This window comes from Cajanus cajan, chromosome 3 (assembly GCF_000230855.2).
Source record: "Cajanus cajan strain Asha chromosome 3, NIPB_CcT2T_4, whole genome shotgun sequence".
In the NCBI taxonomy this organism is placed as follows: Eukaryota; Viridiplantae; Streptophyta; class Magnoliopsida; order Fabales; family Fabaceae; genus Cajanus; species Cajanus cajan.
Window position 1 is genome coordinate 19,935,445 of NC_138519.1, and position 25,120 is coordinate 19,960,564.

General features: G+C 39.8%; 1 protein-coding gene across 2 annotated transcripts in view; it reads right to left on the minus strand.

Annotated features, from left to right (window-relative positions):
• The window catches only part of LOC109800403 (uncharacterized), a 29,796-nt gene that overhangs the window by 3,052 nt on the left and 1,624 nt on the right, over window positions 1-25,120 (minus strand). The window contains exons 3-5 of one of the 2 annotated variants that reach the window (XM_083070646.1): window positions 25,012-25,080; window positions 499-603; window positions 65-416 (exon numbers count right to left, since the gene is read on the minus strand). Coding sequence is in view for 1 of the 2 variants with exons in the window: in XM_083070645.1 (XP_082926771.1) it covers window positions 20,388-22,073 (1,686 nt within the window). In the remaining variant the exon portion in view is untranslated. Of the gene's footprint in view, window positions 1-64; window positions 417-498; window positions 604-19,254; window positions 22,099-25,011; window positions 25,081-25,120 lie in introns of those variants that run through there. The other variant, XM_083070645.1, reaches the window with a different exon arrangement.

The following is a 25,120-nucleotide window of genomic DNA, read 5'->3' on the forward strand; positions in this document are numbered from 1 at the left end:
GTCCATACAAATAATGCAAGTGATGGAAGAATACCAAATTAACATGTAAGTGAAGACATCTTACTAGGTTGGGATGTAGGAAGTATTATATTAGATTGAGAGGTAACTAAGGGTGGAGGCCGATTATTCCCCTCTATAGGATAAGTATGCACTTGAGGGGCTGACAATTAAATAGATCAGTACAATTAAATAGATCAATACAGGTGAAATAAGATAATTTCAATAGCTAATGCAATTATAGAAGAATTTTCATGCAATTAGAAACATCTTATTATGTTGAGATGCATGTTGATGTATTGTACTAGATTGAGGTGCAAGTGGTCGTGGTGGCTGATCATTAGCTTGTGTATTATGAGCATGCATTTGAGGAGCTGAGTTAGACTTTGTTGGCATGGGAAATTTCATCTTCAAGATTCCTAACAAAAAGCATATTATATTCATTAGTAATATGATAAATTGTTCTATGATTCACTACATGTGTAGATGAAGTTTGAGTACTTCTATTGCGAGGAGTGGCTGAAACTTGGGCAATAGTATCATTTTGAGTCTTATGTGTTGTTGCACTAGTCTTCTTGGTGAAAATTTCCTTCATCTTCAGGTATCCTGAAAACAATAGCATTATTTAATACAAATCCTTGTTAATAGAATATAGTAATTAGTTAATATAATGCTCAAAAGAATAATATGGAAGATAATTAGAACACAAATAGTGTATAAAATAACAATTAAAAATAAAACCTTGTTAGTGGTATATTTTCTTCCCCATCTGGAAATAAATTTTCCAAATTTTGTTGTTCAAATGGCTCACATTCATGAAAAGTGTCACCATCATCTTCACCCATGTCATATAAGTCTCGTGGCTTTAGATGCATGGGTATACTCCAATTTTTATCTAATTCATCCTCAACATAATAAACCATTTGAGCTTCTGTAGCTTGAATGTATGGCTCATCATCAACATTATCATCAGTGTGTATCAAGCGTGCAAAATTTACAGATGTAAATCCCAATTCATCAGTCACAATCCCTCTAGAAATGGTTGTATTAGCCCACATACATTTGAACAAAGTAACCGAGAATCGACCATGATAGTTTATCTCAATTATGTCTATCAATTTCCCATAATAAGGCACTCCCCCAAATTGCATTTGATTGTCGCTACTACTTGCATAGCTCCTTGTTCCAAATGTACCAAATATTCCACTATTTTGTGTTTTAAGTCCTTCATCTCTCTCCAATGTACGAAACTTAAACCCATTAACATTGTATGCACTAAAGCGCTTTGCACAATCAATTGGACCCATAGCTAAGAACTTTAATTCATCTGAATAGGATCCATTCGAGTCATTTCTTATCTAAAAATAAATAAATAAAATGTCATAAAAATATATATAAATTTAAAATAAAAACTTGAATCATGTAAATATACATACACGACGTGAAAACCACTCTACAAATTCCCTATGAACCATCTTGTCAATTATAGAGGATGATCTTGTACGGCTTCTCATTTGTTTTCGAAGAATGTCTCTATATTCCCTATGTGAAATATGGGGAAGTAATTATAAGTTAATGATTAAGTAAAGACCAGTCATAACAAATTATAAAGTTAGAGTACTTACAAAAGAAAAGGCTCAACTTGGGCACAATTGGTCAACACATGACGATGTGCTTGTAACTTTTCCTTTGTAGATAAATTGAAGTATTTATAACCCCCAACTGGTTTTCCAATAGGTGGAAACAAAGTGCTTTGACTCGATGAAGCATTATCAGGCTCATCATTGTCGCCACCGGCCCGAAACGGGCTTTCGGCATTCGCGAAGGATGGTTGGACTCGTGTATTTGTTTAAAAATAGTGGATTGCTAGAATGACTTATTCTCAAACTGAGACCTCGTCAAACGAGCAATTTTATTAAAAGGCTCACTAATCCATATTAATCCCAAGCGGGACCCTCCATGGATTAGAGATTTTCATAAAAGGAGGGTTCGTGGAGTCGCCACCAATGTTTTACTCAAAACATTGGAAAAAGGGATAAGGCAATTGATTTAAAAATCAACTTTGGCCACTACAACCAGAGTTGGGTAAGGGAGTCGGTTACGCGTGGGGAAGGTGTTAGCACCCCACAGCGCCCCTTTCGGGTTCCCTATGACAGATTATTTTCTAAAATAACAGCGTAAAATTACTAAATTACCCCTATTTATTCTAAACAATTATGAATTGACTATCTACATGATGACAGTTTAAATATGCACACAGAAAGCAGTAAAAGGAAGGATTGAAGGGAAACCTCTTGAAGCGTGCTTTTTATAAAAAATGAACTGGGAAGCGTTTTGGCATTCCCTCGCTCTACAAGTCCGCTCCTCGCTCTCCTAGAACAAAATTTTAACTAAGGGAATCAAAGAGATTTCCCCTCGACTAGGTTCGATCCTCAAGCAAAATGGCTCGGGGCTCAAGAACTTCGTCGGATCAACTCTCCGAGTGATTTCTAGGGCAGAACACTGCTCAAAAAACCCCAGAATACTCAAGGAGAGGGTTCAAACTATGTTCAAAAGTGTGTAATGACGTCCAATTGACGTCATATTTATAGGGAATAGGCGCAATACGGCCTACAGGGCCAATACGGCCGTATTGAAATTTTTGAACTTCAATACGGTCGTATTGGAGTTCAATACGGTCGTATTGAAAGCCAGAAATTTCAATACGCCCGTATTGAGTTCGCAGCGGTCGTATTGAAGTGTCAATACGGTCGTACTGACTTCAGTATGGCCGTATTGAAGCTTCAATACGGCCGTATTGAGTTCAGTACGGCCGTATTGGGCTTTTTCCCTCCACTTCTTTATTTTGAGCTATTCTAAGACCTCTGGACCTACAGAGAACCCTCCTAGGGCCTTCGAGGAGTCCTTCTGGCTGATTATCCTTCAGTCTTCGAGAGTCTTCAAGCTTTATTTCCGACCCGGACAATTTTAGGGGTCTACAGCTGCCCCCCCTTTACTTAGTCGGACGGCCTTTTGGTATACCGGCTGACAAGTAAAGGAGTTGACCCAATTGTCCGGGTATTGTGCCGACCTTCTGACTTGTAGCGTCTTCCGGTGGGAAAATGTTGAGTAGCCTCTCCAGGTAGGTGCATACCTCGGCGCTTTTGACATCCTCGGTAGCTGAGTTTACCTTCTCCAAGGCCAACTTCACTCGACGCCCGAGCCGGAAGTTGGACATCAACGCGCCTCTGATGACGCTGATGGTTGAGTACCGCCTCTCCAGGCTTAGCTTCACTCTTTGTTCGAGCCGGAAACCAAGCACCTTTACGACGACGGTGAGCAGTGTGAGTTTTGCCTCTCCAGGCCTTGCTTTGCTTGTTGCCCAAGCTGGAAGCTGTGAGTACCGTCTCTCCAGGCTTAACTTCACTCTTTGTTCGAGCCGGAAGCTAAGCACCTTTGTGACGACGGTAAGCAGTATGAGTTTTGCCTCTCCAGGCCTTGCTTTGCTTGTTGCCCAAGCTGGAAGCTGTGAGTACCGTCTCTCCAGGCTTAACTTCACTCTTTGTTCGAGCCGGAAGCTAAGTACCCTTGCGACAACGGTAAGCAGTGTGAGTTTTGCCTCTCCAGGCCTTGCTTTGCTTGTTGCCCAAGCTGGAAGCTGTGAGTACCGTCTCTCCAGGCTTAACTTCACTCTTTGTTCGAGCCGGAAGCTAAGTACCCTTGTGACAACGGTAAGCAGTGTGAGTTTTGCCTCTCCAGGCCTTGCTTTGCTTGTTGCCCAAGCTGGAAGCTGTGAGTACCGTCTCTCCAGGCTTAACTTCACTCTTTGTTCGAGCCGGAAGCTAAGTACCCTTGTGACAACGGTAAGCAGTGTGAGTTTTGCCTCTCCAGGCCTTGCTTTGCTTGTTGCCCAAGCTGGAAGCTGTGAGTACCGTCTCTCCAGGCTTAACTTCACTCTTTGTTCGAGCCGGAAGCTAAGTACCCTTGTGACAACGGTAAGCAGTGTGAGTTTTGCCTCTCCAGGCCTTGCTTTGCTTGTTGCCCAAGCTGGAAGCTGTAAGTACCGTCTCTCCAGGCTTAACTTCACTCTTTGTTCGAGCCGGAAGCTAAGTACCCTTATGACAACGGTAAGCGGTGAGTACCCCTTTTCCAGAGATAGCTTCGCTCATTGTCCGAGCCGGAAGCTGCATACCTCCGTGTTTGTGACGACGGGGTAGCGTGAATATCTCCTTTCCAGGGATTTGTGATGATTTTGTCTCCACAGTCCACGATGCTGCTTCGACGGTTGTTTTTTGATTTTGTGCCACTAAGGGCTGGATAACGCAGGGATCCGTCTAGGGGATGTGCAGTCATTCACAGGTTCCTGTGCCCCAACTTGCATTGCATTGTTGGTACCCTTGGGGAATTTCTGACTCCTTGGGGTGTAGACACAGATGCTCTTCTTGAATTGAGCGATGCCTTATGTTTGGCTGACGTCCTTTGACGTTGGTGGAGTATCCCGGTTATCCTTATTCGGGTAACTCTTTTTGATTTTTGGATTTTGTTGCCTCTGTGTAGGCTGTTATCCGCTAGGGGATTTTGTCATTGGTTGTGATTGGCCTCTTCTGTTAGGCAGATCATCTTGATGTTCAATGATAGGCTGAGAGCCGGATTCCGCTTGGGGAATGATTATTGATCTTTTTATGATTTTTCCTTTTGAAGGAGTGCCTCTTATGTAGGCGACTGAGGAATTGGGGTTCAGTGTTCGGCTGAGTGCCGGATTCCGCTTGGGGAATATTTATTGATATTTTTTTGATTTTTCTCCTTTTGCAGGGATGCCTCGGAGTAGGCGATTGGGGAATGAGGGATCTTATGTATCCCAGAGTATTATTTAGGAAGCCTCTGCAGGCTTAGCCTCACTCAGCGCTTTGAGTCGGAGAGCTATCTTCCACTGAGGAAGTGTTAAGTCCTTTGACTTGTATATACTGTTTGGATGATCGCACTTCCATTGGGGATTGCGTCGATTTTGCTTTGATAGCTCTTGCTGGGGATTTTGAATCCAAGAGCATGAGTTGAGGTTCCCTCTGGGGAGTATTATTTCTGCGAGCCTCTCCAGGCTCAGCTACTCTGTACAGTTGGGGGAGTATTATTTCTGCAAGCCTCTCCAGGCTTTAGTTATTCTGAGTAAGTATTATTTCTGCAAGCCTCTCCAGGCTCAATTATTCTGAAAGAGTATTATTTCAGCAAGCCTCTCCAGGCTCAATTATTCTGAGAGTATTATTTCGGCGAGCCTCTTCAGGCTCAGTTATTTTGAGAGAGTATTATTTCGGCGAGCCTCTCCAGGCTCAGTTATTCTGAAAGAGTATTATTTCGACAAGCCTCTCCAGGCTCAGTTATTCTGTATGATGCTGTTGATTTTCTGAATCTTTGTATTTTGCTTGCTGCTGTCATACACAAGCAATTTTCTATTTTTCTATTTTATGCGGTTGCCTCATGATAAGGTCTTTGAATGTGCAACTAATGTGTGTGTGATGCACAAATGCAATACAATTTTTTATTTTTGTTCATTTATTTAGAAAAGTGAGTGGCTCTCCCTATCCTCTTCTTCTTGGAGGACTTTCTCTTGACGCGAGGGAGTATTTTTGTGAGCCTTTATGCAGGAGATTATGGATTTTACAGGAACCCCTCCAATTTTCTTTTATTGACCGATTATTAAGAGTTTCGTACAATTTTTAGAAACATCAATTTAAAGGCATAATCACAAGGTCAAGAAAGAAAAGAAACAAATGGATATTTTATTGATATTCACAAATGTTTTTACAGAAAGATATACAGAAGGAAATTTCTGAAGAATGGCTGGCCAGGGTAGGCTATATACATTGGGCTTAACAATTATATCTGTAATTGCTGCTCTTCCCGTTTCCCTAGTTGTTTCGGGTGAGATGCCTGAGCCAGGAGTGTAGATACTGCAAGACGCTTGCTTCTAGAAGATTATCACTTGAACCGCCTTTCGGTTTTCGGTTCAAGTGATCGTTGCTGGCTTTGTTTTTATATCTTATTCTTTTGCCCCTAACTTTTGCTTAGGACGTATCCTAACGGGGTAAATTTGCCTTTGTTTTGCCTAGTACCCTTGTACTGGCAGGCTTTTTATTTTGCCCTAACTTTTGCCTAGGACGCCCTTTTTGGGTTTTCATCCTAGCGGGCCTATGCAAGCAACGTCTTCAAGCATAGTACTTCTTTACCACGTCAATGTTGACTGGGTATCGAAGTTCTTCTCCATCCATGTCTGTGAAGATCAATGCTCCTCCTGAGAAGGCTCGTTTTACCACGTATGGTCCTCCGTGATTTGGGGCGCACTTTCCGATTTTGTCCTTTTGAGTTGGTAGCAATTTCTTCATTACCAACTCTCCCTCATGGTAGACTCGAGGGTGGACTTTCTTGTCAAAAGCCTTTTTGATCTTCCTCTGATAGGCTTGACCATGGCATATGGTGTTCAGCCGTTTCTTTTTGATAGGGTTCAACTGGTCATATTGGCTTTGAACCCATTCTGCCTCGGAAAGTTTTGTTTCCATGATTACCCTTAGATAGAATAGCTCGACTTCGATGGGTAGAACTGCCTCCACCCCATAAACGAGTGAGAATGGAGTAGCTCCTGTAAATGGACGTACTGAAGTCCTATAGCCATGAGGAGCGAAGGGTAACATCTCGTGTCAGTCTTTAAATGAGACAACCGTCTTTTGCACCATATATTTTTTTTTTGATGTTCTTATTGGTTGCCTCGACTGCCCCATTCATCTTTGGCCGATATGGGGAAGAGTTGTGGTGTTGGATCTTGAATTCTTGGCACAGTTCTTCCACCATTTTATTATTCAGATTAGATCCATTATCAGTGATGATTTATTTCTCCGTGCTTCCACTAGATTATCCTAAAATCCTTTTGGGACAAGAGAGAAAAGAAAAGAAAGATATTTTTATTCTGAAGTTTGTGTTTTAGAGGGGATTTATTTTTTCAAAAATGGTTTTTGTAAGAATGGGTGGCCAAGGTAGGCTTAAGTGTTTAGGCTTGTTTGATTAAACACTTATGAAGTTAAAAAATCGTGTTGTGATTCGACAACTTGGATAGCTTCCCTTGAACCTTTCTTTTTGAATTTGGTTCATGGTACCATCATGGATTTCTTTTGTTTTTTAATTGTCCTTATTTTTGCCTAAAACACCCTTTTGTGGCGTTTTAGCGGACCTTTGTTTTTGTTTATTTTTGTAACCCTATCTTTTGCCTAGGTCACCCTTTCGTGGGATTCCTAGCGGGTCTTTTGCTCTTATTTTTGCGCAGTCCCCTTTTTGGGTTTCCTGCCGAGCTTATTATCTTTAGGATTTCTTTTATCCATGATGGCACTTATTGATGCCAAGAAAAGGTGCTCCAAGTTGTCACACACACATCCACATAAAAATGATGTGGGTTTATTATCATTAAGATGATTTTAACCTCATTCATGTTTATTCAAACAGGGTTAAAAATAATGTGGTTTAGAATTTTATTATAAGCAAGAAAAGAAGCAATGAAGAATGATTTTATTATAATCATAGCGGAAACATGTGTCCTTATTTCATCACTGATATGGGTCCCCATGTTGACCTCTTATATCTTTCGGCCATGCCCCAAATTCACAATTTCCAATTTCTCTTGACGAGCTTCCTAATCTAGCAATCTTTGCAGATCCGGAGAAATGGTCTCCTCATCACTGTCCAACTCAACCCTTTCACCTTCGGATCCCGGTCAGAGCGAACAATTACAGACATAATTATTTTATTGGTTCTATTTAGGTTTAGAATTATTAATGTTAATGAGGAAAGAGAGAAAAGAACAAAAAGAGAGTAATGTGAAAATGCCTCTTTATTGATGTATGTATATAAAACTGTACAAAACCCTTATTTACATGAAAAGGTCCTCATGATCTCGGGTACTGATCATGAGTCCCTAAAAAATATGAAGGGGCCCTATCGTGGCTTGTTCTTCTCTCTATTCCTGCTTTGGCCGAAGATTCTTACTCACGTCGGGCGCTGTTGAATCAAAAGTGATCCACCCGGCATCAATAAGGCTTTGGACCTTGTGTTTGAGAGCTAGACAGTTCTCTGTTGAATGCCCTGATGCCCCCGAGTGGTATAGGCATTTATCTTGTGGTTTGTACCACTCGGGATAAGGTGGATCCATCTTCCTTGGTGGAACGTAAGCTAGAAGACGTGCTTCCACTAGCTTCGGCAGGAGATCGTTATATGTGGTCGGAAGTTTATCAAACTTCCTCACAGGGTTGAATTGCGATTTTCCTGACTTCGAAGTGGAAGAAGATGAGGAAATGGTTATAGCATTGACTCCTCCTTCCTTCTTCTTCCCAAAGGTCTTCTTAGCTTTAAATGATTGGGAAGGTTTAACTAGCTTCCCACTTTTCAGCTCTTGTTCCACTTTTCCTTCAACATGATGGGACTCATGGTCACTGTGCTCAGCCCCTTGTATGTTGTGGTGACTCATGAGTTCCATCATTTGCGCCATTTGCTCTTTGAGCTGTGAGAGCTCGGCTGTAAGCTCCTTATTTCGTTCCTCCAACGCGTCCATTTTCTTGTTGAGCTGAGAGAGCTCGGTTGTGAGCTTCTTATTTTGTTCCTCTAGCACTTCCATTTTCTTGATTTTCCGTGCGCGCGTAAGGATAGAGAGATGACCAGCCACTTTCTAAAATGAATGTTTAGTTAGTTTATTTTATGGAATGAATACACTCTTTAACACGAGCTTGATAAACCTCCATCTTTAAGGCGCTGCCTTTTTAAGACGGAAGTTTACCACCCTTCTTTATCTATGATTTCTCCCCAACGGAGAATCTCTATAGTCATGGGTCTCTTTCACTCATGTCAAGAGGTATTGGTGATCCTAAAATGTATGTTTTCATGAGGATGCATGATGTCTTATTGGTAATGATGTACATGCTCCTCACTTTTATTATATTTTCACACATGGTCTTTCCTCTCATGTCATGGTTTTTTATGCATGGGGATTATTTTTAGACCTTATCACGAGGTTATTTATTAATGCACAAACAATGTCACATAACGAATGTACAAACAATTCACTCATCCACGAACAGTCACGAGCGAATTACGAGGTAGGGGTCTCCTGCAGAAAAGTGCATATTCAAGGAGGATCTAACTGTTCTCACTTGGTCAAAGGCCCCCAAGGTGCCCCCATTATAGGGACCCAATTCCTCTCGTCGTGGGTCGATGGAAAGTTCCAACGCACCGTCGGACTTAAGTTCATGGTTATCACCTTGAGTGATGTTTTCCGACAACGGTCTACGGGCACCTATAGACCCATTCGACAACCGGCCGTACTAACATCCACTCCCTATGGTTAATCACTCATGCCCCCGGGTATAGAGGGAACTGTTGTGTGCAAAGGTTTGTGTGCAGTTTTTATTTCAAACAATTGCGTAAATTTAAAAATACAACAGTTATTAAAGCCAAATAGATAAACATGTTATCATACAAGTGAGGGGTAATGAAGTAATTTTAACTATTATTTGTTAAAAATAATCTGTCACTAAATGGGACTGACTCTCGAGGCTTCCCCAGTGGAGTCGCCATCTGTCGCCACCGGCCCGAAACGGGCTTTCGGCATTCGCGAAGGATGGTTGGACTCGTGTATTTGTTTAAAAATAGTGGATTGCTAGAATGACTTATTCTCAAACTGAGACCTCGTCAAACGAGCAATTTTATTAAAAGGCTCACTAATCCATATTAATCCCAAGCGGGACCCTCCATGGATTAGAGATTTTCATAAAAGGAGGGTTCGTGGAGTCGCCACCAATGTTTTACTCAAAACATTGGAAAAAGGGATAAGGCAATTGATTTAAAAATCAACTTTGGCCACTACAACCAGAGTTGGGTAAGGGAGTCGGTTACGCGTGGGGAAGGTGTTAGCACCCCACAGCGCCCCTTTCGGGTTCCCTATGACAGATTATTTTCTAAAATAACAGCGTAAAATTACTAAATTACCCCTATTTATTCTAAACAATTATGAATTGACTATCTACATGATGACAGTTTAAATATGCACACAGAAAGCAGTAAAAGGAAGGATTGAAGGGAAACCTCTTGAAGCGTGCTTTTTATAAAAAATGAACTGGGAAGCGTTTTGGCATTCCCTCGCTCTACAAGTCCGCTCCTCGCTCTCCTAGAACAAAATTTTAACTAAGGGAATCAAAGAGATTTCCCCTCGACTAGGTTCGATCCTCAAGCAAAATGGCTCGGGGCTCAAGAACTTCGTCGGATCAACTCTCCGAGTGATTTCTAGGGCAGAACACTGCTCAAAAAACCCCAGAATACTCAAGGAGAGGGTTCAAACTATGTTCAAAAGTGTGTAATGACGTCCAATTGACGTCATATTTATAGGGAATAGGCGCAATACGGCCTACAGGGCCAATACGGCCGTATTGAAATTTTTGAACTTCAATACGGTCGTATTGGAGTTCAATACGGTCGTATTGAAAGCCAGAAATTTCAATACGCCCGTATTGAGTTCGCAGCGGTCGTATTGAAGTGTCAATACGGTCGTACTGACTTCAGTATGGCCGTATTGAAGCTTCAATACGGCCGTATTGAGTTCAGTACGGCCGTATTGGGCTTTTTCCCTCCACTTCTTTATTTTGAGCTATTCTAAGACCTCTGGACCTACAGAGAACCCTCCTAGGGCCTTCGAGGAGTCCTTCTGGCTGATTATCCTTCAGTCTTCGAGAGTCTTCAAGCTTTATTTCCGACCCGGACAATTTTAGGGGTCTACAATCATTAACACGACCTAATCGATTGAATATAGTCTCAATTCCATCTAAATATCTAGAGCAAAAAGTCAAAGCCTCTTCAGCCATGTAGCATTCAGCTATTGAGCCTTCTGGCTGAGCCTTGTTACGAACATAAGACTTTAATTTTCCTAAGTATCTCTCAATGGGATACATCCATCGATATTGGACGGGTCCTCCATGCTTGGCATCTTCAACTAAGTGCACAATCAAATGAACCATGACTGTAAAAAATGAAGGTGGAAATAACATTTCCATGTGACATAATGTGAGAACAACTCTACTCTGTAGTTGGTCAAGTTCATCAACTTTTAATACTTTATTACACAATTGTTTAAAAAATGAACACAAATCAATCAAAATAGAACAGACTTGCTTAGGGAGTGTCTTTCTCATTGCTAAAGGTAAAAGTTGTTCCATCAAAACATGTGAGTCATGACTTTTCAATCCTCCAAGTTTACGCTGATTGACATCAATGCATCTGCTAATGTTACTTGAGTAGCCATCTGGAACAGTAACATTCTTTAAAGTTTTGAGAAATATATCCTTATTTGCATTTGTCAATGTATATATAGCAGGAAGATATCTACCATTTTGTTGAGGCCAAAGATCAGATCTAATACCCCACTCTTGTAAGTCTTTTCGTGCATTTAAGTGGTCTTTTGATTTTTTTGAGTCATTCAACAACGTAAAAATTACATTGTCACAGACATTTTTTTCAATGTGCATGACATCAAGGTTGTGGTGCAACAAATTGCTTACTGTCGCCACCGGCTCGAAACGGGCTTTCGGCATTCGCGAAGGATGGTTGGACTCTTTTATTTGTTTAAAAATATGGATTGCTAGAATGACTTATTCTCAAACTGAGACCTTGTCAAACGAGCAATTTTATTAAAAGGCTCACCAATCCATGTTAATCCCAAGCGGGACCCTCCATGGATTAGCGGTTTTCATAAAAAGGAAGGGTTCGTGGAGTCGCCACCAATGTTTTACTCAAAACATTGGAAAAAGAAGTTTAAGGCAATCGATTCAAAAATCGACTTCGGCCATGACAACCAGAGTCGGGTAAGGGAGTCGGTTACGCGTGGGGAAGGTGTTAGCACCCCACAGCGCCCCTTTCGGGTTCCCTATGACAGATTATTTAAAAATAATAGTGCGAAATTACTAAATTACCCCTATTTATTCTAAGCAATTATAAATTAACTATCTACATGATGACAGTTTAAATATGTACACACAGAAAGCGGTAAAAGAAGGGACTTTAAAGAGATAAACCTTTGAAGCGTGCTTTCTTATATATCTTGACAGAAATTGGGAAGCGTTTTGGCGTTCCCTCCCTCTACAAGACCGCTCGCTCCCTCCTATAAAATTTTAACTATGGAAATCCGAAGGATTTCCCTTCGACTAGGTTCGAGACTCAAGCAAATGGCTCGTGACTCAAGAACTTCGTCGGATCAACTCTCCGAGTGATTTCTAGGCAGAGCACTGCTCAAAAAAACCCAGAATACTCAAGAAGAGGGTTAAAACTCAGTGTGAAAGTGTGAAATGACGTCCCATTGACGTCATATTTATAGGGAAAAGGCTCAATACGGTCTCTGGGGGTCAATACGGTCAACATTGAAATTTTGAACTACAATACGGCCGTATTGAATTCAATACGGCCGTATTGAAGTTCAAAAAACCTCAATACGGCCGTATTGAAGTTCAGTGCAGCCGTATTGAGTTCAAAAACCTCAATACGGCCGTATTAAAGTTCAGTGCAGCCGTATTGAGTTCAATGCAGCCGTATTGAAGCTCAGAAACTTCAATACGGCCGTATTGAACTTCTGGGAGGCCGTATTGGGCTTCATTCCCTCCACTTTCTTATTTTTTGCTACTCTAAGACCTCTAAACCTACAGATTGTCATCCTAGGGTCTTCCAGGGTCTTCCAGGAGTCCTTCCGGGTGACTTTCCTTTGATCTTTGAGAGTCTTCGAGTCTTATTTCTGACCCGGACAATTTTAGGGGTCTACAGCTGCCCCCCCTTTACTTAGTCGGACGGCCTTTTAGTGTACCGGCTGACAAGTAAAGGAGTTGACCCAATTGTCCGGGTGATGTGCCAACCTTCTGACTTGTAGCGTCTTCCGGTGGAAAATTGTTGAGTAGCCTCTCCAGGTTGTTGCATACCTCGGCGCTTCTGACAACCTCGGTAGCTAAGTTTACCCTCTCCAGGGTCAACTTCACTCGACGCCCGAGCCGGAAGTTGAACACCAACGTGCCTCTGACGACGCTGATGGTTGAGTACCGCCTCTCCAGGCCTAGCCTCACTCGACGCCCGAGCCGGAAGCTGGACACCAGTGTTAACATCACTGATGATTGAGTACCGCCTCTCCAGGCTCTGCTTCGGTTGTTTCTGACGACCTAGGCAGCTAAGTTTACCCTCTCCAGGGTCAAATTCACTCGACGCCCGAGCTGGAAGTTGAACACCAACGTGCCTTTGACGACGCTGATGGTTGAGTACCGCCTCTCCAGGCCTAGCCTCACTCGACGCCCGAGCCGGAAGCTAGACACCAGTGTTAACATCACCGATGATTGAGTACTGCCTCTCCAGGCTCTGCTTCGGTTGTTTCTGACGACCTAGGCAGCTAAGTTTACCCTCTCCAAGGTCAACTTCACTCAACGCCCGAGCCGGAAGTTGAACACCAACGTGCCTTTGACGACGCTGATGGTTGAGTACCGCCTCTCCAGGCCCTGCCTCTCAACATGAGGTAGTTGAGTATCGCCTCTCCAGGCCCTGCCTCTTAACATTCGGCAGTTGAGTATCGCCTCTCCAGGCCCTGCCTCTTAACATTCGGCAGTGTGAGTTTACCCTCTCCAGGGTCTGCGTCCGTGTCTTCTGATCACTTCGGCAATGCGAGTTTACCCTCTCCAGGGATTTGTGATGATTTTGTCTCCACAGTCCACGATGCTGCTTCGACGATTGTTTTTTGATTTTTGTGCCACTGAGGGCTGGATAACGCAGGGATCCGTCTAGGGGATGTGCAGTCATTCATAGGTTCTTGTGCCCCAACTTGCATTTGCATAGTTGGTACCCATGGGGAATTTCTGACTCCTTGGGGTGTAGACACAGATGCTCTTCTTGAATTGAGCGATGCCTTATGTTTGGCTGACGTCCTTTGACGTTGGTGGAGTATCCCGATTATCCTTATTCGGGTGTCTCTCTTTGATTTTCTGATTTTGTAGCCTCTATGTAGGCTATTATCCACTGGGGGTTCTGGATGTTGATTTTGATTTTGTCTCCACAGTCCACGATGCTGCTTTGACGATTGTTTTTGATTTTGATGCCACTGAGGGCTGGATAATGCAGGGATCCGTCTAGGGGATGTGCAGTCATTCATAGGTTTTTGTGCCCCAACTTGCATTGCTTAGTTGGTACCCATGGAGAATTTCTGACTCCTTGAGGTGTAGACACAGATGCTCTCTCTCTGAGTTGAGCGATGGCTTATGTTTGGCTGTCGTCCTTTCGACGTTGTGGAGTGTCCCGGTTATCCTTATTCGGGTATCTCTTTTGTTTTTCTGGTTTTGTCGCCTCTGTGTAGGCTGTTATCCGCTGGGGGATTTTGTCATTGATTGTGATTAGCCTCTTCTGTTAGGCAGATCATCTTGATGTTCAATGATTGGCTAAGAGCCGGATTCCACTTGGGGAATGATTATTGATCTTTTTGATCTTTTCCTTTTTGTAGGAATGCCTCTTGAGTAGGCGACTGGGGATTTGGGGATCTTATGTATCCTAGAGTATTATTTAGGAAGCCTCTACAGGCTTAGACTCACTCAACGCCTGAGTTGGAGAGCTATCTTCCACTGAGGAAGTTTTAAGTCCTTTGACTAGATATACTGCTTGGGCGATCGTGCTTCCATTGGGAATTTTGTCGATCTTGCTTTGATAGCTCTCGCTGGGGATTTGTTCCGTGAGCTTGAGTTGGGGTTTCTCTGGGGAGTATTATTTCTGCGAGCCTCTCCAGGCTCAATTATTCTGATGAGAGTATTATTTCGGCAAGCCTCTCCAGGCTCAATTATTCTGTATGAGTATTATTTCGGCAAGCCTCTCCAGGCTCATTTATTCTGTATAATTTGTTGGATTTTTGGTATTTTGCCTTTTTGTTGATTTTGGCTTTTTCTGTGTTTTTGCCTTTTTTGTTGATTTTGGCTTTTTCTGTGTTTTTGCCTTTTTTGTTGATTTTGGCTTTTTCTGTGTTTTTGCCTTTTTTGTTGATTTCGGCTTTTTCTATACAGAAATGTCTCTGAGGAGTATTATTTTGGCAAGCCTCTTCAGGCTCAGTTATTCTGAGAGAGTATTATTTCGGCGAGCCTCTCCAGGCTCAATTATTTTGTGGGAGTTATTCTGAAGGAGTATTATTTCGGCAAGCCTCTCCAGGCTTAGTTATTCTGAAGGAGTATTATTTCGGCAAGCCTCTCCAAGCTCAATTATTCTGTATGGTGAGAGAGTATTGTTTCTGCAAGCCTCTCCAGGCTTAATTATTCTGAGGAAGTATTTTTTCAGCAAGCCTCTCCAGGCTCAATTATTCTGTACAAACTGAGGAGTATTGTTTGTATCCTTGCCTTTTTTCGTTTTCGGCTTTTGTTGACTGTTGTCATACACAAGCAATTTTCTATTTTTTTCTATTTTTATGCAATTGCCTCATGATAAGGTCTTTGAATGTGTGCGTGATGCACAAAATGCAAGTTTAATTATTTTATTAATTTGTTGTTTTTTAGAAAAAATGAATGGCTCCCCCTATCCTCTTCTTCTTGGAGGAATTTTGTCATCGACGTGAGGGAGGATTTATGTTATTGCCAATACGGCCGTTATTCATTTCAGTATGTTACATATTGTATTGAAAATTTGTTCATAACCCTAATTTTGGTACGGGCGTACTGAACATGATACGGGCGTATTGTTTTTCTGAAGTTTATATTTTTTTGTTTTTTTCAATAAACAGAGAATAAGTGATCTTCCATTACACCTATCATCTGTATGCATGTATGCAGTATGATGCACCTAATTCTATTTGATTCACTTTCAAAAGAATTAACCGATGCGTTTTTGTTTGGATTTTTGCCATTCCTCTAGACGGGCTGTGTGCTTCCGATTTCTGTAACCGAGGAATGATGCATGTTATATTGAGATTTGGTGTCATCAACCAAATGATTTTCCTTTCCTTTAGAAGATGTGTCAACCCTCCTATTGACTACTATATCTCCATGTTTCCACTAGATTATTCAAAAATCATTTGGGACAAGAGAGAAAAGAAGGAAAGGATATATTTTTTTTCGAAAGTTTGTGTTTTAGAGGGGATTATTTATTTTTTGAAAAATGGATTTTGTAAGAATGGTTTGGCCAATGGTAGGCTTAAGTGTTTAGGCTTGTTTGATTAAACACTTATGAAGTTAAGCACGTCTTGGTTATTAACATTTGTGATTTGACAACTTGGATAGCTTTTCTTGAGCCCCTTTGTTGAATTCAGTGGGTGGTACCATCATGGATTTATTCTGTTTTTCGATTGCCCTAACTTTTGCCTAAAACACCCATTTGTGGAGTTTTAGCGGGCTTTTGTTTTTGTTCATTATTTTGTAACCCTAATTTTTGCCTAGGTCACCCTCTTGTGGGATTCCTAGCGGGTCTTTTGCTCTTATTTTTGCGCAGTCCCCTTTTTGGGTTTCCTGCCGAGCTTTCTTTTTATTTTTAGGATTTTTGTCCTGAATGGATTTCTTTTTTATCCATGATGGCACTTATTGAAGCCAAGGAAAGGTGCTCCAAGTTGTCACACACTTCCACATAAAAAAGATGCGGGTTTATTTTTATTAAGACGATTTTAACCTCACTTATGTTCATTCAAACAGGGTTAAATAATGTGGTTTAGAATTTTTATTGCAAGCAAGAAAAGAAGCAATAAAGAATTAATAAAGAATGATTTTATTATAATCATAATGGAAACATGTGCCCTATCGAGGCTCGGGGGTCGGGCTGTCCCCGATGAGTAATCTCTAATAGTCATCAGGTCTATACATCCCTATCGGAAGGAGAAAAACACTTGACGACGACGACAGGCCTTAACGCTTGTGAACCGGCCTTCCTAAAGATCTGGCTTAAAGAACGTCGAGAAGGATCTTGGTTTCTCTTCGTCCTTTGATCTTTATAAGGGTTGTATCCTAACCCTTGTTTCCCCGGATTATCCTTGATAATGGGTAGCTCCGGGATTCCTTGGGAGTCCTTGCCTAATCCTTGTCCTGGCAAGTATCCGTTCTTGGTGAACATGGAGGCTACCTTCTTCATTTCTCGGGGAAACGTTTCGACATTGGCGATTTCCAATGCTTGGAAGGCGGTTTCTAAAGCTTCCTCCGCTGCATCCACGTAAGGTATGGTGGATGGTTTGCTGATGAGTATGTCATCTTCAGCTTGTACAGTCACCAGTTTGTCACCCACTATGAACTTGACTTTCTGGTGGAGCGTAGAGGGTACAGCTTTCGCATCATGAATCCAAGGTCGGCCGAGGAGACAGCTGTATGCGGGAGTAATGTCCATCACTTGGAATTCGACATTAAAGATAGTGGGTCCAATTTGGATTGGAAGATTGATCTCTCCCACCACTTCTCTTTTAGAACCATCGAAGGCTCGAACGATCATGTTGCTCGGGCGCATTTGGACTCCCTTGATTGCCAATTGCTTGAGCGTTCTTTTTGGCATCACATTCAAGGAAGATCCATTATCTACCAAGACTTTAGTGATGTGATACTCCTTGCACTTTACAGAGATGTGCAAGGGCTTGTTATGATTCGGTCCCCCAGCGGGGATTTCTTCATCGGTGAAGGTGAGGTGATCACTAGCCGTGATGTGACTAACAATCCCCTCAAACTTGTCTTGGGAGATAGTGTGCGACACATATGCCTCGTTCAAAACTTTCGACAGAGCTTGCCGATGCGGTTCGGAACTTAGGATCAACGACAACAGCGTAATCTTTGCAGGCGTCCTATGAAGTTGATCCACGATGGAGTACTCGCTCTGTCGGATAAACTTTAACAGCTCGTCTGTCTCCTCCTCGGATTCTTTTTCCTCGGTTTTCTTTTCTTCTTTTCCTTTATTTTTGGGAGCTTTGTCGTGCAGATCATCGGGAGTGTAGATCCTACCACTCCTAGTCATGCCCCCAAGTCCAGCGATGTTAGAGATATCGTTGTAGGCAGAAGAATGGATGTCGTATATCCACGGCACAGCCTTATTTGATTCGTAGGGGAAAGGTCTTGGAGCAGTGATCCTTAATGGTGTTGGACCTTCCCCTTTATTCGTCTTGATTACCAACAACGGAGTTGATGTGCGCTCGCTTGGCGCGGTTGTTGGCTTACACTTAATAACAAATGGCGTGCGATCCATCTTGAACATACGCATCGATTATTTCTTTCTTTTTATTAATGTTTATTAATGATTTATTGGGAGGGATGTATGAAATGCAAACCTAGATCCCCCCATGATCTTTGATAAGAATGCATGATATGAGATGATGGCGATGAATATGCATGCATTGTGTTTATTCAACTAAGCATTATCATGTTTTTAGGATGTCCCTAAGATGATGCATGATATTGCTTGGTTTGGATAAATAACCCTTTTTTCCCTTTTTTTTTTTGGGTATTTTGTTTTTTGTATTTTTTTGGGTGAAAAGGGAAACTACCTACATGAATGTGATGAAGGTAGATGTTAACACCATGCAATGGAAGATCCTTATTCCTATTTATTTTTATTTTAAAAGAATAGGAATGTTGTATGTTTAAAGAAATGCAATGTATGCTCAAACAATTTCACATAAACAATGCACAAACAATTCACTCATCCACGAACAGTCACGAGCGAATCACGAGGTAGGGGTTTCCTGCAGAAAGGTGCATATTCAAGGTGGTTCTAACTGTTCTCACCGGTCTGAGGCCCCCAAGGTGCCCCCATTATAGGGACCCAATTCCTCTCGTCGTAAGCCGATGGAAAGCTCCAACGCACTGTCGGACTCGAGTTCATGGTTATCACCTTGAGTGATGCTTTCCGACAACGGTCTACGGGCACCTATAGACCCATTCGACAACCGGCCGTACTAACATCCACTCCCTATGGCTTACCACTCATGCCCCCGGGTATAGAGGGAACTGTTGTGTGCAGTTTTTATTTCAAACAATTGCAAAAATTTAAACATACAACAGTTATTTAAAGCCAAATAGGTAAAACATGTTATTATACCAGCAAGGGGTAATGAAGTAATTTTAACTATTATTTGTTAAAAATAATCTGTCACTAAATGGGACTGACTCTCGAAGCTTCCCCAGTAGAGTCGCCATCTGTCGCCACCGGCCCGAAACGGGCTTTCGGCATTCGCGAAGGATGGTTGGACTCTTTTATTTGTTTAAAAATATGGATTGCTAGAATGACTTATTCTCAAACTGAGACCTTGTCAAACGAGCAATTTTATTAAAAGGCTCACCAATCCATGTTAATCCCAAGCGGGACCCTCCATGGATTAGCGGTTTTCATAAAAAGGAAGGGTTCGTGGAGTCGCCACCAATGTTTTACTCAAAACATTGGAAAAAGAAGTTTAAGGCAATCGATTCAAAAATCGACTTCGGCCATGACAACCAGAGTCGGGTAAGGGAGTCGGTTACGCGTGGGGAAGGTGTTAGCACCCCACAGCGCCCCTTTCGGGTTCCCTATGACAGATTATTTAAAAATAATAGTGCGAAATTACTAAATTACCCCTATTTATTCTAAGCAATTATAAATTAACTATCTACATGATGATAGTTTAAATATGTACACACAGAAAGCGGTAAAAGAAGGGACTTTAAAGAGATAAACCTTTGAAGCGTGCTTTCTTATATATCTTGACAGAAATTGGGAAGCGTTTTGGCGTTCCCTCCCTCTACAAGACTGCTCGCTCCCTCCTATAAAATTTTAACTATGGAAATCCGAAGGATTTCCCTTCGACTAGGTTCGAGACTCAAGCAAATGGCTCGTGACTCAAGAACTTCGTCGGATCAACTCTCCGAGTGATTTCTAGGCAGAGCACTGCTCAAAAAAACCCAGAATACTCAAGAAGAGGGTTAAAACTCAGTGTGAAAGTGTGAAATGACGTCCCATTGACGTCATATTTATAGGGAAAAGGCTCAATACGGTCTCTGGGGGTCAATACGGTCAACATTGAAATTTTGAACTACAATACGGCCGTATTGAATTCAATACGGCCGTATTGAAGTTCAAAAAACCTCAATACGGCCGTATTGAAGTTCAGTGCAGCCGTATTGAGTTCAAAAACCTCAATACGGCCGTATTGAAGTTCAGTGCAACCGTATTGAGTTCAATGCAGCCGTATTGAAGCTCAGAAACTTCAATACGGCCGTATTGAACTTCTGGGAGGCCGTATTGGGCTTCATTCCCTCCACTTTCTTATTTTTTGCTACTCTAAGACCTCTAAACCTACATATTGTCATCCTAGGGTCTTCCAGGGTCTTCCAGGAGTCCTTCCGGGTGACTTTCCTTTGATCTTCGAGAGTCTTCGAGTCTTATTTCCGACCCGGACAATTTTAGGGGTCTACACTTACCCAATAAGGAAGCTCAAAAAATATACTCTTCTTTCGCCATTGCATAGTACTTACCTTTGTATGACTTTGTCCTTTTTTTCTTTTTCCCTTCACTTCATTTTCTGGTTCTTTCCCAAATATAACATTAAGATTCTCAACTTGTCGTAAGACATCGGTGCCTGTTATTGCCAAAGGTGGATTTCTATTTTCTACATTTCCATCAAATCGACTTCGAACCAATCTAAATTTATGCCTCTGATCCAAATAACGACGATGACCCATGAAACAAAATTTTTTACTATTACGAAGGTGATTAGAAGTTGAGTCAAAATTGCATCTAGGACAAGCTAATCCAGTATGTGTATTCCATCCAGACAAGGTTCCAAGACCAGGAAAGTCACTAATAGTCCACAATAACGCTGCATGCATATTAAACACTTCATTGTTATGTGAGTCAAATGTGCTAACGCCAGTGTTCCATAACTCCTTTAACTCCTCTATCAATGGTTGTAGATATACATTTATATCATTTCCTGGTGCTCTCTTACCAGGAATGATCATGGAAAGAATGAATGAGCTTGACTTCATACACATCCAAGGAGGAAGATTGTAAGGTATGAGTACAACTGGCCAAATACTATGACTTACATTCATATGTGCAAATGGATTGAACCCATCAGTAGCCAAACCAAGTCTTACATTTCGAGGGTCTGAAGCAAATTCACGATGCATTAAGTTAAAGTTCTTCCATGCTTCAGAATCTCTTGGATGCCTTAATATGCCTTCATAAGTACTTTCTGATGCATGCCATTGCATGTGCTCAGCAATTTTAGAAGACATAAACATCCTCTGTAAACGTGGCTTCAAAGGAAAATATCTTAAAACTTTGGCAGGAACCTTTTTTTGCTTATTAGTAGTAGCATCACTAATTGTGCCCTTCTTTTTTTTCTTCCATCTAGAAGCTTTGCATTTCTTACAATTTTCTCTATCTTTGTCTTCTCCAAAGTATAACATGCAATCATTTGGGCAAGCATCAATTTTGGTGTACTGAAGGCCAAGCTTATTTATAATTTTCTTGGCTTCATAAAAAGAACATGGGATTTTAGCATGCTCAAATGCTTCTGCTAACAACTCTAGTATCATTGACATTGCCTTGTCACTCATTCTACATAGACACTTGATGTGATACAACTTGACCAAGAAGGAAAGCTTTGAATATTTATCACATCCTTCATACAAACTTTGTTGCCCATCATGCATTAACTCCAAATACTCTTTAATTTCATCGGACATCATTTGGCTTGATTCAAGACATATATCCTCATCATTAACCACATTGTCGTTATAGACAAAATTCCCAAATGCGTCATTAACCATGTCACATATGGGATCATCAACAACAACTCTATCTTCATTTTGTTGTGGTATTGTAGGTGTCTCAACTATATTTTGTACACAACTAGTCTCTCCATGGAGAAGCCAAAATGTATACCCTTTTGGAAAAGGTTTCAAAATCAAGTGCTCGTATGTTGCTTCCCGAGTTTGCCATTTGTTAAACTTGCATTTCAAACATGGGCATATTATCTTACCATCAACGCTCTTATTGGCAAATGCGAAGTCCAAAAATTTATTCAATCCTTCCATATATTGAGGTGTATTTCGTGGAAAGTCAATCCAAGACTTATCCATTAAATACGATATCTAAAAGAGAAAGCTAAAAAAAAAAAGTAACAACTCAGAATACATACATAATTTATATGTTAACTAAAAGAGAAAGATAAAAAAAAAGTTTAAAAAAAAAAGTAGAATTAGAATATAAACACAATCATATTTTATAACTCTTTGTTCCATTGAAAAAGATAAAGTTGCATAATCTTATGCGTGATACAATAACAACAAGCTTTTTCCTTATCTTAGAATGTGTTAAGTGTAATCTAAATTCCAAGATGCAATAATTCACTGTCAGAACCTCTATTCATATTCATTCATAAAGTTTGTGAGGCTATGATTAAGCATAAAGGAAATAGTAATTTAACATCTGCACGCAGTACACAAAATAAAGAGTTTTATCTTTGATAATTAGAAATTATCTTTATATAATTTTTATGATAATTATGGTAGCTTAATTTATATACATTGTCAGTGTCAATTTTTCACACCTTAATTTAATTAGAAATATCATTAATATGACTTTTAAAATAGTTATTATATAATCTTTTACACTTTTGGTGATATAAATAGTTGTTACTGTAATTATTATAAAACCTTTTATATTTGTATACACTATTATAAAAGTTAATTACATTATCCGGGTAAAAATCGCATATCCTTCATAGTTGCTTGCATTATTTACTTTAATTATTATAAAAAGTAGTAAACATATAATATAATATATATATATATATATATATATATATATATATATATTCATCTATAAGTGGATAATAGTATAAAAATATTTACATTTTCATACATATAAAATATTTTCTCTAGGAGACAAATTATGAATTTGTTAACTGTTTTGTGATTTATCTTCTAAAGTACTTTCTCTTAATTCAGGAGAAAATTTCTATTAGATGAATAATTGGTGCTTTAAAATTGTGTTTGTTTGAGCAAGACACTTATTTTGGATTTTGGGACTAAGTTTCAGGATTTCCAGCTAAAGATCATTAATGGTAGAGAATTTTATCGTGCAGATTTCTGTGATGATGCTCTGGCATTAGTTCCTATATATGACCGTGACATCTGCATCACATTCCACTAGTAATCCCAAACCAATTAACGTGAGTGTCCTTAAGGCTCTAGAAGCATTGAGCCATGCTAGAAAAAGGCTTCAAAGTTCAATGAGAACAAGAAAAATGATTCATGTTGGTCCAATTCAAGCTCTAACACTAAGATAGGAATAATGCTAAATTATTGCTATGTTTATTATGTATTATAGACATTGAGATTATTATTATTATAGATAAATTACATATTAGGTTCATATTTAATTTATTTTGTTCATTATTCAAATTCAACGTTGATTTATAAAAAGCACACAGGTATCATTGCACAAGCATTAAAAATTTAATCTTCCGAGTAAAAATGAAATCTAAAATATCATTAACCATTCATCCTCAAGCTCAACAAGTCTAGATGAAGCTAGACTTAAATTTTGCCAAGTATCATTTTTAACATATTTTATTTGTGCTATCTAAAAAACAAAAAATATATAACATATTATTTCATAAACTAAGACTATTCCTTAAAAACTAAAATGGAAAATCTTACTTAAAAGATAAACAACACCATAAAGGTGAGAACAAGGCTTTAAATGACCCACATCAAGAAGTACAACCTCCACAATCTAAGAGTTTCAAAATATGACAACACTTTTGCAGTTACAACTATACTATGAACTATTCATTTTAGGCTTTTAGCAAAAAGACACAACTAAAACATAATGAAGATAGACAGATATTGATTCTCATGTCAATGGATGCTAAATTTCTATTACCAAAATATTTTCATAAAAAAGATAATTTCACAGCATTAGTTGAACCTGTAACTTTGTAAAATAATATCAAAGTGCCCAAAGATATTCATTAGCCGCCTTAAAGCTGCGATATCATCTTACAAATGAACAAGTTCTACTAAGATACAAGGAGTTTGAACAGCCAATGATTATGTAATGAATACAGGTTGATCACAAGATAGCAAACAAACGTCAAATAACTAATAAATAATTAGCTAAAATATAGTTATTTTATTTATGACACAATGCACTGGTGCAACATGACCAAGCAAGGTTACATACTATAGTGATGCAAATTGCAACCTGGAAGTGCAGCACACATTATATTAAATTTCATATATAATAACAAATAAAAACAATAAACAATGTATGAGAAAGCAAAACCTTATAAAACAATATTTTCATCATATTAATTCCACCAATCATTCAAAATCCAAATGTATTAAAACATTAAATACCATAAAGATGTCAAAGTTGAGGGAGTTCAAGAATTAGGAACCAAAATACATTCACATCATAAGAGTTAAATAGTCATAACATTCTTCTCATTCCTAATCAAGAGATTCATGCAAAACCAGAGCATTTTTTCCTTGAATATGATGCAAATTTCAAGCCTATAAACAAGCTATCTACAAGATTGTTCGACATTCACGTTCAATAAAAAAAGGACAACACAAAAGAAAGGAAGAAAAAAGGGAAAACAAGAGACAGAGCACCTAGGTAAATGTAAAAGGGATGAGTCTCTAGGATTGTGTTCCTAAAGGCAAGAGGTTTTCAATATGAAGAAGTTCATCTAAGGAATCAGGTGACCAAATGTATTCACCAAAAAAACCATAAATGACCAGTATAAAGACTTCTATCGAGCTACAAGTTCAAAAGGATAGCAGAAGCTCAGAAAGGTTGTTCATAAATTCTATAAATACATGCAAAAGCTTAGGAAGAGAAGGCAATAAAAGTTCTGAACTGCTGCTTATGTTTCCAGCCTATCACTCTTAAATTGATGTAAGTGAATATAACGTTAATACTTATTTGGATCTTATTCTTTTCAAAAAAAAAAATTAATACTATTAAAAATTAAAAGGGAGTATTTAATCAAACACATTTACATACTCTACTATTGGTGAGTTCCAGTCCTAGCTTTGGCGTGCCCCACCTTTAGTTCCTGTGAATAATTTTTTCCTGCACTCAAGTCGAGGTACTCAATCTTAAATTTATTAAA